At 43.9% G+C, this 12,519-nt stretch overlaps 1 protein-coding gene across 1 annotated transcript in view; it reads right to left on the reverse strand.

Moving 5' to 3' along the window:
• Nucleotides 1–321: 321 nt before the first annotated feature.
• tnfaip8l3 (tumor necrosis factor, alpha-induced protein 8-like 3) overlaps nt 322–12,519 on the reverse strand; it is a 65,196-nt gene continuing 52,998 nt past the window's right edge. Inside the window, exon 2 of the mRNA XM_068017626.1 lies at nt 322–1,057. Coding sequence (XP_067873727.1) covers nt 492–1,057 — 566 coding nt within the window. The 3' untranslated portion in view covers nt 322–491. The remainder of the gene's footprint in view (nt 1,058–12,519) is intronic.

Here is a 12,519-nt window from a genome sequence, read left to right on the forward strand (position 1 = left end):
TACAGTGGGCCGAATGTCTTCTGTGCTGTAAAGCAACTGATGTGTTTTGGCCTGAATTGTTAGAGCAATATTTTATGGGTTATTTAGCTTAATCTTTTGCATTTCTACAATAAATTTTCCAACTATAATTTAATAGCATATTGTTACTTATATAAAGGTGCTGGAAAATACTTTAGCTTCTGAAATCAGCAGTATTTAAAACATCCCACCATGAATGAGTGAAAATGTAATTTTAAGTTTTTACAAAAAGCTCTTCAACATGCATTGTCACAGCAGATAATTTACTCTTCCTCCAAAGCAACAAAATTGATCACAAACGGGTTTGTTTTTAAATGCATACGTTTACAGTAGAACATTCAGACAAAAGGATTCTCTGTGGCACTCAAATACAAACAATGAAAATAGACCATCAAACCCTTCAATGATAGTGAGGCTGTTCCATGCAGACCAGCAGGAAGTCAAATGTTTTCTTGTTTTTTGGGCTGTAAAGTTCAGATGATTCCTTCATCCAGCAGTTTGTTGACGCCCTCGCAGATTTTCTGCAGATACTCTTTGTAAACTCCGTCAGGATTGTACAATTCAGACAGAAACTCCAGGTCGCCAAAGAGTCTGAAAACGTGATCGATGCGTCCGTGGGATTTGGGAGTGAGGTGACGCTCAATCAGTTCGTGCAGCAAATCCTTACATTCGTTCAACAGTTCTGCCAGAACGTTTCTATCGAACGTAAACTCAACCTCGTAAAAACTGACTGCTGTCATGGCTGCCTGATTTAATTTCTTCTTGAATTTATCCACAATCTCCACTTCGTCCTGGTTAAACTGGTTATTGCGGTAGAGGATCCCAATTTTTAAAGCAATCTTGATCAAATCCTTCAAGATTTTGTGGGCTTCTTTCTTGTCACTTGTGTAATCTCTGGTCACTTTGTATAACTCGTCTAGGATGTCACTACTTGTGTCGTCAATGAGCATGTTGGCTACTGCCTTGGTGGCCATTTTGCTGAGGATCTTTTTCTGAGCTTGCAGGGCCAAGCTTTTGGAGTTAAAGGATTCCGTTCCAGCTGGGGGAGAAAAAAATTAGAATGATCACTCAAAGGATTTTCATGCGATGTAGCTACATAGTCTTCAGCACAGAAACAGGCAGTTCGTCTATGCTAGCATTTATTCTCCACATAAGCCCCCTCCCACATCTCCATCTAATCTTATCCGCATGTCTTATTCCTTTCTTTCTCCTGTGATTTTCTAGCTTCCCTTCAAACGTATGTATACTATTCGCCTCAACTTATGCTTTGGTAGTTATTCTGCATTCTAACCAATCTTTGGATAAATAAGTTTCTCCTGCATTTCTTATTTGATTCATTATATGTATTACCTACTTATGATTGATAGATATAAATGAGGAAACCTATATTTAGTTTAGCCTAGCTTATTCAAGTGGGGAAAAAAAGCTGTGGTTCTCTGCAACATCTCTTAGCTTCCAACTGTCTTTTGAGTGGTCCCATACTATTTCCACTTGACTATCCTACTTGGAAATCCATTATGCATTGATCACTTTCCTGACATCATCCCTAAATTGACTAGTTTGAACCTGTGACCCCCTCCTTGTTATACTGTCGCAGTTCAGCTTGAAAGTAGTATTCTGGGTTTATCTCGAGGCAATACATTATTGTTGAATTACCAGAAAGAACCTTGCGATGTATAACTAATATTATTTAAGATGAGACAAAAAGGAAAACCAACGATGATGGAAACCTGAAATGAACAAAATATTGTTGGAAATGTGCAGCAGGTTAATTAACATCTGCAAGAGAAAGCCACTTATTGTTTGGGATGTGTCATAGGAACATACCGAGTAGGCCACCCAGCTCCTTGAGCCTACTCCGCCATTCAACAAGATCATGGCTGATCTGATAGTAATCTCAGCTCCAACTTCCTGCCTATCCCCGATAACCTTTCACCCCCTTATCAAGAATCTATCTACCTCTGCCTTAAAAATATTCAAAGACTCTGCTTCCACCACCTTTTGAGGAAGAGAATTCCAAGGACTAAAGACCCTCAGAGAAATTTCTCCTCATCTCTGTCTTAAATGGGCGAATCCTTATTTTTAAACAGTGACCCCGAGTTCTAGATTCTCCCACAAGGGGAAACATCCTTTCCACATCCACCCTGTCAAGGCCCCTCAGGATCTTGTATGTTTCAATCAAGTCACATCTTACTCTTCTAAACTCCAGCGGATACAAGCCTAGCCTGTCCAATCTTTCTTCATAAGACAACCTGCCCATTCCAGGTATTAGTCTAGTAAACATTCTCTGAACTGCTTCCAATGTATTTATATATCTCCTTAAATAAGGAGACCAGTACTGTGTACAGTATTCCAGATGTGGTCTCACCTATGCCCTGTATAACTGCAGCATAACCTCTCTACTTTTGCATTCAATTCACTTCATCAAAACCTGCATCATAATGTGACTTCCTAATATGTAAACTGAAAATTATATTGATATTTAGTAAAATAGAATATAATCTAAAAATAACAGATATGGAGGCAGGGGGAAGAACCAATTAAATACTTAGAGGTAAGATAGTAAGGGGAATATCTGATGTATTTACTGCATGGTACTGTCATGTCAGCTCCCATGATGAAAGGTTAAGGAAGCCATGCTATTCCCTCCAGAGTCACTGAAGACACTCTTACAAAAAAAGGAGTCCAGATAGCAAATACATGATTATTTAGCTGTCAGCTACACCTCCATGTGACAATGCAGACCTGTGAAAATGTGGATCTAAAGATCTGCTATTCGATTAAGGCCTCCTTGCGTCAGAAAATTAAACGTGAAGCTGGCTTTGCACATTTAAACTCTACTAGCAATCATCTCTCCATATTTCATACTAGAACCACGACAGGCTGATAAGAACTGGCACCCACTGCATTTAAAATGGCAAGAATGGGGCACCCATTTAAACTACGAATGAACATAAAATAAAACAATGCAAAATTGCTCTAAAAATCATTCATAAGCAATTTACCTGCTCACTTCTGGTCAGAGAGCTGGCCTGAGATGTGCCAGGTGATAAGTTTAGGCATATGAACTGGGAACAATATTTTTTGCTCGCTAGCTGTCGAGTATGTTTCCTGCCAACAGGCAAGGGTCCAGCAACCAGAAAACCCAAAGTTGTCTTTTAAACAATTGGACGTGCACAATTGGCTGTGATTGGTGTTTCAGAAATGGGTTTGTCTATAATGCACTTTACACACCGAAACACACCATTCAGCACAATTGCTCTATGCTGATGTTTATGCTCCATACGAGTCTCATCTCCACCTTATTGACACATCTTTCTATTCCTTTTCTCCTTCATGTATTTATCTAGCTTCCCATTAAATATGTCTGTTATTTGCCTCAAGTACTCCTTGTGGTAGCAAATTCTACATTGTAAGCACCCTCTAAAGAAATTTCTCCTGAATTCCTTATTGGATTTATTAGTGATTATGACCTGTTTATGGCCCCTAGTTTTGGACAACTGGAAACATCTCTACATCTACCTTATCAAATTCCTTCATAATTTTGAAGACCTCTATCAGGTCACATCTCAGCCTCTAGAGAAAAGAGACCCAGCCTGTTCAATCTTTCCTGATGGTTATAACATCTGCATCATCTTTGCAAAATGTTTTTGCACCTTCTCCAGTGTCTCTACTTGCTTTTTGTAACACGGAGAGCAGAACTGAGCACATTTGTTGTCAAGAGGCTGAAAATACTGCGTGGGGTAGGATTTCTGACCAGCAGCAATGTTCCCACCAGCTCAAACAGGGCACTTGGTGTCATTGAAAAGCAGACGTTTCCAGGTCACTTGGTCTTTGCTTTAACCTTCCTTCATGCAAATCTCTGTTCATGATGCCTGCGCTTTGTACTCTCATACACCTGGGGTCCTGGGATTTCCTAGTCTTCTGGCAAAAGAGGGACAGAGATAGGCTGCAGAGCTGGGCGGAGAGATGGCAAATGGAGTTTAATGTGGAAAAGTGTGAGGTGATTCACTTTGGAAGGAGTAACAGGAATGCAGAGTACTGGGCTAATGGGAAGATTCTTGGTAGTGTAGATGAACAGAGAGATCTTGGTGTCCAGGTGCATAAATCCCTGAAGGTTGCTACCCAGGTTAATAGGGCTGTTAAGAAGGCATATGGTGTGTTAGCTTTTATTAGTAGGGGGATCGAGTTTCGGAGCCACGAGGCCATGCTGCAGCTGTACAAAACTCTGGTGAGACCGCACCTGGAGTATTGCGTGCAGTTCTGGTCACCGCATTATAGGAAGGATGTGGAAGCTATGGAAAAGGTGCAGAGGAGATTTACTAGGATGTTGCCTGGTATGGAGGGAAGGTCTTACGAGGAAAGGCTGAGGGACTTGAGGTTGTTTTCGTTGGAGAGAAGGAGGAGGAGAGGTGACTTAATAGAGACATATAAGATAATCAGAGGGTTAGATAGGGTGGATAGTGAGCGTCTTTTTCCTCGGATGGTGATGGCAAACACGAGGGGACATAGCTTCAAGTTGAGGGGTGATAGATATAGGACAGATGTTAGAGGTAGTTTCTTTACTCAGAGAGTAGTAGGGGCGTGGAACGCCCTGCCTGCAGCAGTAGTAGATTCGCCAACTTTAAGGGCATTTAAGTGGTCATTGGATAGACATATGGAATAGTGTAGGTCAGATGGTTTCACTGGTCGGCGCAACATCGAGGGCCGAAGGGCCTGTACTGCGCTGTAATGTTCTAATTCTAAAAGTCTCAACCTTCAGTAATTTTGAATATTCACAAGCTGTATAGAGAAATAAGCTCTTAGGCAGAGGGTTTACAGAAGCTGTAGAAAATGTTTATATTAATACATCAACTGAACCATTGTCTCCAAAAGAACCAATAGGCCACCTGTATAAAAAGGATTTGGGAGAGTTCAGCAGAACAGGAAGATCCCTGAAGAAGAGGTGGTCTGTAAAGTTACTTCCAGGACACAGCTCCTCAGAGAGCAACAGTGCACCATACTATAGGGTAAGGAGTCTGGTGTTTTTTTTGGGAAAATTAGCTTAAAATTGCTGATAGGATGAGCATTTAACGTGCCCCTGTTGCAGTATTTGGTTGTGCATGATGAAAGCACATAATGCAATGCTGATCCCAGAGCCAGGCTGCCTGTATGCACCATTAAGCCTCACCAGCAAGGCCTGGTATGCCATTTGGCATCAGCCAATATCAACTGCTTCCACAAACTGAGTCAGGGTGGAGGCAGTCGCAGATGCCTGCAAATAAAGCTGGCACTGCCAGTGTCAATCAAGGTCATTGGTGCCTTCCACTGCTATGCCTCCACCTCCTTCCAGACTAGCATCAGGTTGTTTTACAATCAAGGCCAATTTGCTGCCTGCAGATGAAACAATGGAGGGGCTGATGCATTGTTCAGCAGTCCCAGCTCTTCTTGTTATCTTATTGACTATCAAAGACAACATGGTACATATTGAACTGTTTGATCCTCCAAAATCTGGGGAGCCATTGATGGCCTCTGTGTGGTCAGTGACACAATACCAGGCCCGTGCAAACATACGAGCCAATGCGCAGCAGGTCAGTGATCAGAAACACTACAGCGTGCAAGGCAATAGCTCATTCTCAGAGAGCAGTCATAATGCTTTCAGTTAGTACTGATTATATATGCCAGAGTCCTATGAAAGTGAAGGCAGATTTGAAGGACGGCTACGTGGAAACCAAGGCTACGCTCTTCAGCCCTTCTGAATTACACTCTTGTGGCAGCTGTGAACAGAAGCAGAGCCCAGATAAAAGTTCCATGTAGCCAGCAAGATCAGTATAGAACACACCACTGGTATCCAGAAACAACACTTCAAGTGGTGAAGGCATTGGAGAGAGTGACAGCAGAAAGGATTTACAAGAATAACCCCAGGGATGAGGAATTTCAGTTATGAAGCTAGATCGGAGAAGTTAGGACTGCTTTCCTTGGAGAAGAGAAGACTGAGACGAGTTTTAAAAAAAACAAAGTGCTGGAAATACTCAGCAGGTCAGGCAGCATCTGTAGAGAGAGAAGCAGAGTTAACGTTTCAGGTCTGTGACCTTTCATCAGTTCTTCAGCACTTGCTGTTTTTTTCAGATTTTCAGCATCTGCAGTATTTTGCTTTTATTTTAAGGCTGAGAGGAGATTTGATAGAGGTATTCAAAATCATGAGGGGTCTGCACAGATTAGATAGAGAGAAACTGTTCCCACTCATGAAAGGATCAGGAACGAGAGGGCACTGATTTAAAGTAATTAGCAAAAGAAGCAAAAGCAAAATGAGGAAAAACTTTTCACGTAGCAAGTAGTTAAGGACTGGAGTGCACTGCCTGGGAGTGTGGTGGAGGCAGGTTCAATCGAGCCATTCAAAAGGGAATTAGAGTGTTATCTGAAAAGGAAGAATGCGCAGCATTATGGGGACAAGGCAATTAAATGGCACTAGGTGAATAGCTCATTCAGAGAGCTGATGGGCTGAATCGCCTCCTGTGCTGTAACAGTTCTGTGATTCTGTGGTTTGTTACAGTGGAGTTTCCACAATGCAAAATCCTTGTTGTCAGCTGTGTAATGCACAATCTTCATATACAGAGGCCTAACCAAAGAGAAGCAGAACGTAGACATCCCAAAATCAAGTGCAGGAGACGGACTCTGATCACTAGGATGATGCTGTAGAAACACAGGTGCAGCCAGGAAGACTACACAAGCTACTCATCCCAGTGCCCCTCAGCCAGTTATGTAAGTCATCTCTTCGACTAACCATCCTGTCCATATTTGAGAAATCAGGAGCTGAAGTTAGTCATCAGGAACGAGGTCCTGCGAAAGCGGGTGGGGGGATGTTGGGGGATCCTGCTTTGGTGGTCTTCAGGACCCGGACCGCAATTTGCATTTGCCTGCCCACCCCCGGGAGCTGCCAGCCAACTGGAGGGCTGGCATCTCAGCAGTGCCATCGGGAGAATAGCCACTGCTGGGACTGCACCTGGAAGAAGAGAATGCAATGGATGGACGATGCACACACAACCACGAAGTGGGGTCTGGGGACGCCAGCTATTGCCACCGGATAGCCCTTCCATGGGCCAAAGAGTAAACCCTGGCAGCTTCCCAATGTGACGGAGGCCTCCGCCAACCCCCTCCCCCCACATCGCTGGTAAAATGGCAGTGGGAAGGGGCCCTTAATTGGCCACCTAAGCAGTCAATTGGCCTCTAGGCAGAAGAGACGTCTGCCACTTTCCCCACCACTGGCAAGATGGCATGGCAGTGGGAAGACAGTGGGGGGGGTGGTGGCAGTGGGTGGCCACTGCCACCACCCCCCCCCCCCTCCCTACCAACTTCCCACACCATTTTACGGGTCTACGCCACCTCCTAGCTCATTCCCAGATAGCTGGTAAAATCCATCCCTAAGTGTCCCAAATCACTCGCCAACATTGTTCTCTATTGACTATCAAAGGCAGCACAACACATATTTCAGCTCCCATGGATGTCCATCCTTTCCTGTGCTGCTACCTTGTTCTGTACCATCATTAAGAAATATCAGACCAAAGTTGAAAACTAATGCATCTATTTTTTCCCTACTTATTGTTTAAGTTTAAGGATTCTTGAACCAGAACTTCCACTTGATGACAGTATATGATCTGTATCTACTCCGTACCATTCCATCCCAGGCATATTCAAGTTATACATTCATGACAAAAGATGCATTTTCCATCATGGCTGCAGAAATTAACCTGGATGTGAGGAATTTGGTGTGTTCCAGGCATCCGGTGTTATAGGGCAGAAGGAAAGTTAATTTTTAAAACAATCCACAAACCAGGTCAAATTGATCAAAAGCCAATCATTTGGACTCGGCCAGAGTGCCAATTAAAAAAAAAAAATCTTTCACTGTTGCAACTGTCTCCCAGGGAACTCATCAGTTTCCAGAGCCTGCAGAGGCCTGAAGCCTGAAACAGTGATAATCATCCCAGCCCAGAGACAGGCTGCACTTAAGTTCTGACATCTTCCTCCACATTTCTTCCCAGGTCCTGCAGGAAGTGAATGTAGCTTTGATTTTGGCTGCCCCTTCCTGCCAGAAGTGCTGGGAAGGATGCCCTGTAATGGCAAATAGAGCAATCCTCCAGGTACCAACCTGCTGCAGCAGAACTTCCACTTCACTATCCATCAGTTGAGGGCTTGTGGCGCTATGTTGCCCCACCACTTGCCCAGTGTCCAAAAAAAACAACATGCCAAATCTTCTTCTTTGGCCTCCTTGTCTCAAGAGACAATGGGTAAGCGCCTGGAGGTGGTCAGTGGTATGTGAAACAGTGCCTGGAGTGGCTATAAAGGCCAATTCTAGAGTGACAGACTCTTTCACAGGCACTGCAGATAAAATTGGTTGTCGAGGCTGTTACACAGTTGGCTCTCTCCTTGCGCTTCTGTCTTTTTTCCTGCCGACAGCTAAGTCTCTTTGACTCGCCGCTCTCTAGCCCTGCCTTTATGGCTGTCCGCCAGCTCTGGCGATCACTGGCAACTGACTCCCACGACTTGTGATCAATGTCACAGGACTTCATGTCGCGTTTGCAGACGTCTTTAAAGCGGAGACATGGACAGCCGGTGGGTCTGATACCAGTGATGAGCTCGCTGTACAATGTGTCCTTGGGGATCCTGCCATCTTCCATGCGGCTCACATGGCCAAGCTATCTCAAGTGCCGCTGGCTCAGTAGGGTGTATATGCTGGGGATGTTGGCTGCCTTGAGGACTTCTGCGTTGGAAGGCGTCCGCTGCTATATCCAGACTGGCCAAGAGAGTGCGGGAAAATGGCGCACTGACATGGAACACAAAAGTCTGAGTGTATCAAGCCTGTGTCCTCAGTACCTTGCTCTATGGCAGCGAGGCCTGGACAACGTATGTCAGCCAAGAGCGACGTCTCAATTCATTCCATCTTCGCTGTCTCTGGAGAATCCTTGGCATCAGGTAGCAGGACCGTATCTCCAACACAGAAGTCCTCGAGGCGGTCAACATCCCCAGCATATACACCCTACTGAGCCAGCTGCGTTTGAGATTGAATATGCCAAATGAGTAATATTAATTCATCAGTTGGAAACTTACATTAAACATTTAATAGAAAAAATCCTGCAGTTAACTTTTAAAAACAAGCAGCCAAGATGACCACCACAATTTGCATCTGAAACACCATTTCACATTCGAAGGCCCAACCAGAGGCAGAGGTCTGAGGAGCTTGGACCCAGAACAATGGTTTTCTCTAAGTGATTGAATTACCTAAGTGTGCTTCATTAGCATGGCATTCAAGGCAATCCTAACACCTTGACTTTGAAAGAGCAAACCCCTGCAAGTGTAAATATTGGTAGCCTGGGGAACCAATTCCAGACCTTGGATCTTATTAGAAGATTCTAGGGAATACATTGATGCAGTCATGTGACCATCTGTCTGTCTCTGTGAAAGCTGGGAGTTTCCTTGAACAAAGAGAGACAAGCAGTAACTGAAACTGTGCAGCAGCAGTAAGGCTGTGTGCCTCTTTTTTTATTCATTCCTGGGATGTGGGTGTCACTGGCTAGGGCAGCATTTATTGCCCATCCCTAATTGCCCTTGAGAAGGTGGTGGTGAGCTACCTTCTTGAACTACTGCAGTCCATTTGGGGTAGGTATACTCACAGTGCTGTTAGGAAGGGAGTTCCAGCATTTTGATCCAGTGACCGTGAAGGAACGGCGATATAGTTCCAAGTCAGGTTGGTGCGTGGCTTGGAGAGGAACGTGCAGGTGGTGGTATTCCCATGCATCTGCTGTCCTTGTCCTTCGAGGTGATAGAGGTCGCAGGTTTGGAAGGTGCTGTCTAAGGAGCCTTGGTGTGTTGCTCAGTGCATCTTGTAGATGGTACACACTGCTGCCACTGTGCGTCGGTGGTGGAGGGAGTGAATGTTTGTAGATGGGGTGCCAATCAAGCGGGCTGCTTTGTCCTGGATGGTGTCAAGCTTCTTGAGTGTTATTGGAGCTGCACCCATCCAGGCAAGTAGACAGTATTCCATCACACTCCTGACTTGTGCCTTAAATGGTGGACAGGCTTTGGGGAGTCAGGAGGTGAGTTATTCGCTGCAGGATTCCTAGCTCTGACCTGCTCCTGTAGCCACAGTATTTATATGGCTACTCCAGTTCAGTTTCTGGTCAAAGGTAACCCCCAGGTTGTTGTTATTTGAGGATTCAGCAATGGTAATGCCATTGAATGTCAAGGGGAGGTGGTTAGATTCTCTCTTGTCAGAGATGGTCATTGCCTGGCACTTGTGTGGTGCGAATGTTACTTGCTACTTATCAGCCCAAGCCTGGATATTGTCCAGGTCTTGCTGCATTTCTACATGGACTGCTTCAGTATCTGAGGAGTCATGAATGGTGCTGAACATTGTGCAATCATCAGCGAACATCCCCACTTCTGACCTTATGATTGGAGGAAGGTCATTGATGAAGCAGCTGAAGATGGTTGGGCCTAGGACACTACCCTGAGGAACTCCTGCAGTAATGCCTTGGAGCTGAGATGAATGACCTCCAACAACCACAACTATCTTGCTTTGCACTAGGTACGACTCCAACCAGCACAGTTTTTTCCCCGATTCCCATTGTCTCTAGTTTTGCTAGGATAGATAACATCACAAGTTTGAAAACCATCTCCGGCTGTCGACCCTCTAAGCCTATAGACAGAGACCAGAGGAAGAGAGCCACCTGCAAATCTACCTCCAAGAAAACCCTGAGCCGTGCGGGTCAGCAACAAAGTACATTTTGACCAGCCAAAGACTTCAAGAATACAACTTCAGCCAGAAAACCACCAAATCATCCGACCTCAAAGACTGTGTATTTTTATTTATTCTGGACTCTAATCCAACCACAAAATCTACTTGTCACTCTGTAATCTATTTGTGTGTGTGTGATTCTTGTGAGAATGTGTGCATGACTGTGTAGCTTTAAAAAAATTTTTTTAGATCAGCTTTCAATTGTTAAGTATAATAAACTCACCTCTTTCTTGTTTAAACCTGTCTTGTTCTTTCATGATTGCATTAAAAATAAAAGGTAAAACACTCACTGAGGTGGTAAACACAACCACTGTTTAAAAAGGAATAAACCATGTTGCGGTCAAGTAAGTGAAAGGACAAGAGGGGAGCTTGTGACCCCTTCCTCATCTGGCCCTAACACCGATGACTTTTTTTGTTGTCATCTACTTCTTGTTTCTATCCAGATCTGATTCCTGCACTCGGCCATTTGCATGGCATTTTTAAAAAATAATGCCTTTAGGAGTACCGGAAACTCCTCTCCCCTTTCAACCCATGAGCAAGTTCACAGTGGCAGGCAGATTTCAGCTGGGAACTCTTAGTGAATCTCTAAATATGTTAATCAAGGAAGTTTCGGCTGTCAGGTGCACAGCTGGGCACATGGCCCACTGCGCACTGTTCCCACTGCTGGGATGCCAGCCTTGAGAAAGATCCACTTGACTTTCTCGGCTGACGCGAAAAGTGGCCACTTAGATCAGATACCAAAGCACTACCAGCCACCCCCACCAAACACCCCAGTAAGAGTCAGTGCCATCTGGAGAGATGAGAAGATTGGAAGAAAGAAAGAAAATGCTGGTTTGCTGTTTCAGGTTGTTGGAGGAGCAACAAGTGCTTCAGAATTCCCGGAGAAAACGGAGATTAGTAATGACATGTTGTTATAAAGACTGGGGATATTTAAATATTCATAAGACATCAGGACTGGTTGGAATGCATCCAATAGTCCTTGAGCGACTGAGAATAGACGTAAAGGAAGCTGTTACTGAATTCTTTGCATGGTTTAATGAGGACAGGATCAGCACCAGAAAATAAGACACCAGCTACGTTTACAGTTTTTTTTTTAACAAGGTCCGAAGCATCTAATATAAAGGAACCAATTAAAGTACACTTACCAAAGGCAATACTCACTAGCCAAAGTCCATTTCTGAAAGGCAGTTTATAGCTAATTAATGTGAATAAGCCCAGGATTATTTCCTTGGGACTTACTGAGACAATCTAATCTGGAATCCTGATGATAATGCTCTTATTTTAAATTGTCTTATCCTTCTTTGTAATTCAAAATTGAATGAAAAAGCAATACATTTATTAAGGTTTAAAACAACAATATATGCAGCAGTTTAACATCTAGCAAGCTCCATATTCAGGTTTGGCTGGATAGCCTGCCTTAAACCAATTGTTGAATTTATACATTGCTCGGTATTAATTGCTAAGGAAGTTTGTATAAAGTATGTATGAAAATTGATGTGAAATAATAGCATTGATTGAATTGAGGGAATTCCGTATGGCTGATAACATGATGTTGGGCAAAGTCCAGCAACATGCCCAAGATACTCAGCACTCCACAGTGCGGCTGGACAGCAAGTAACTTTCTGGGAGCCTTTGCAGAAACAGTAATGCTCCAGGAAATAATTAAATTCGGGACTTGGAAGGAAAGCTTCAGGGGAGTCTGGTGGCGAAGATAATAGATTTTGATCCAA

This window comes from Heterodontus francisci, chromosome 38, assembly GCF_036365525.1.
Source record: "Heterodontus francisci isolate sHetFra1 chromosome 38, sHetFra1.hap1, whole genome shotgun sequence".
Lineage (NCBI taxonomy): Eukaryota > Metazoa > Chordata > Chondrichthyes > Heterodontiformes > Heterodontidae > Heterodontus > Heterodontus francisci.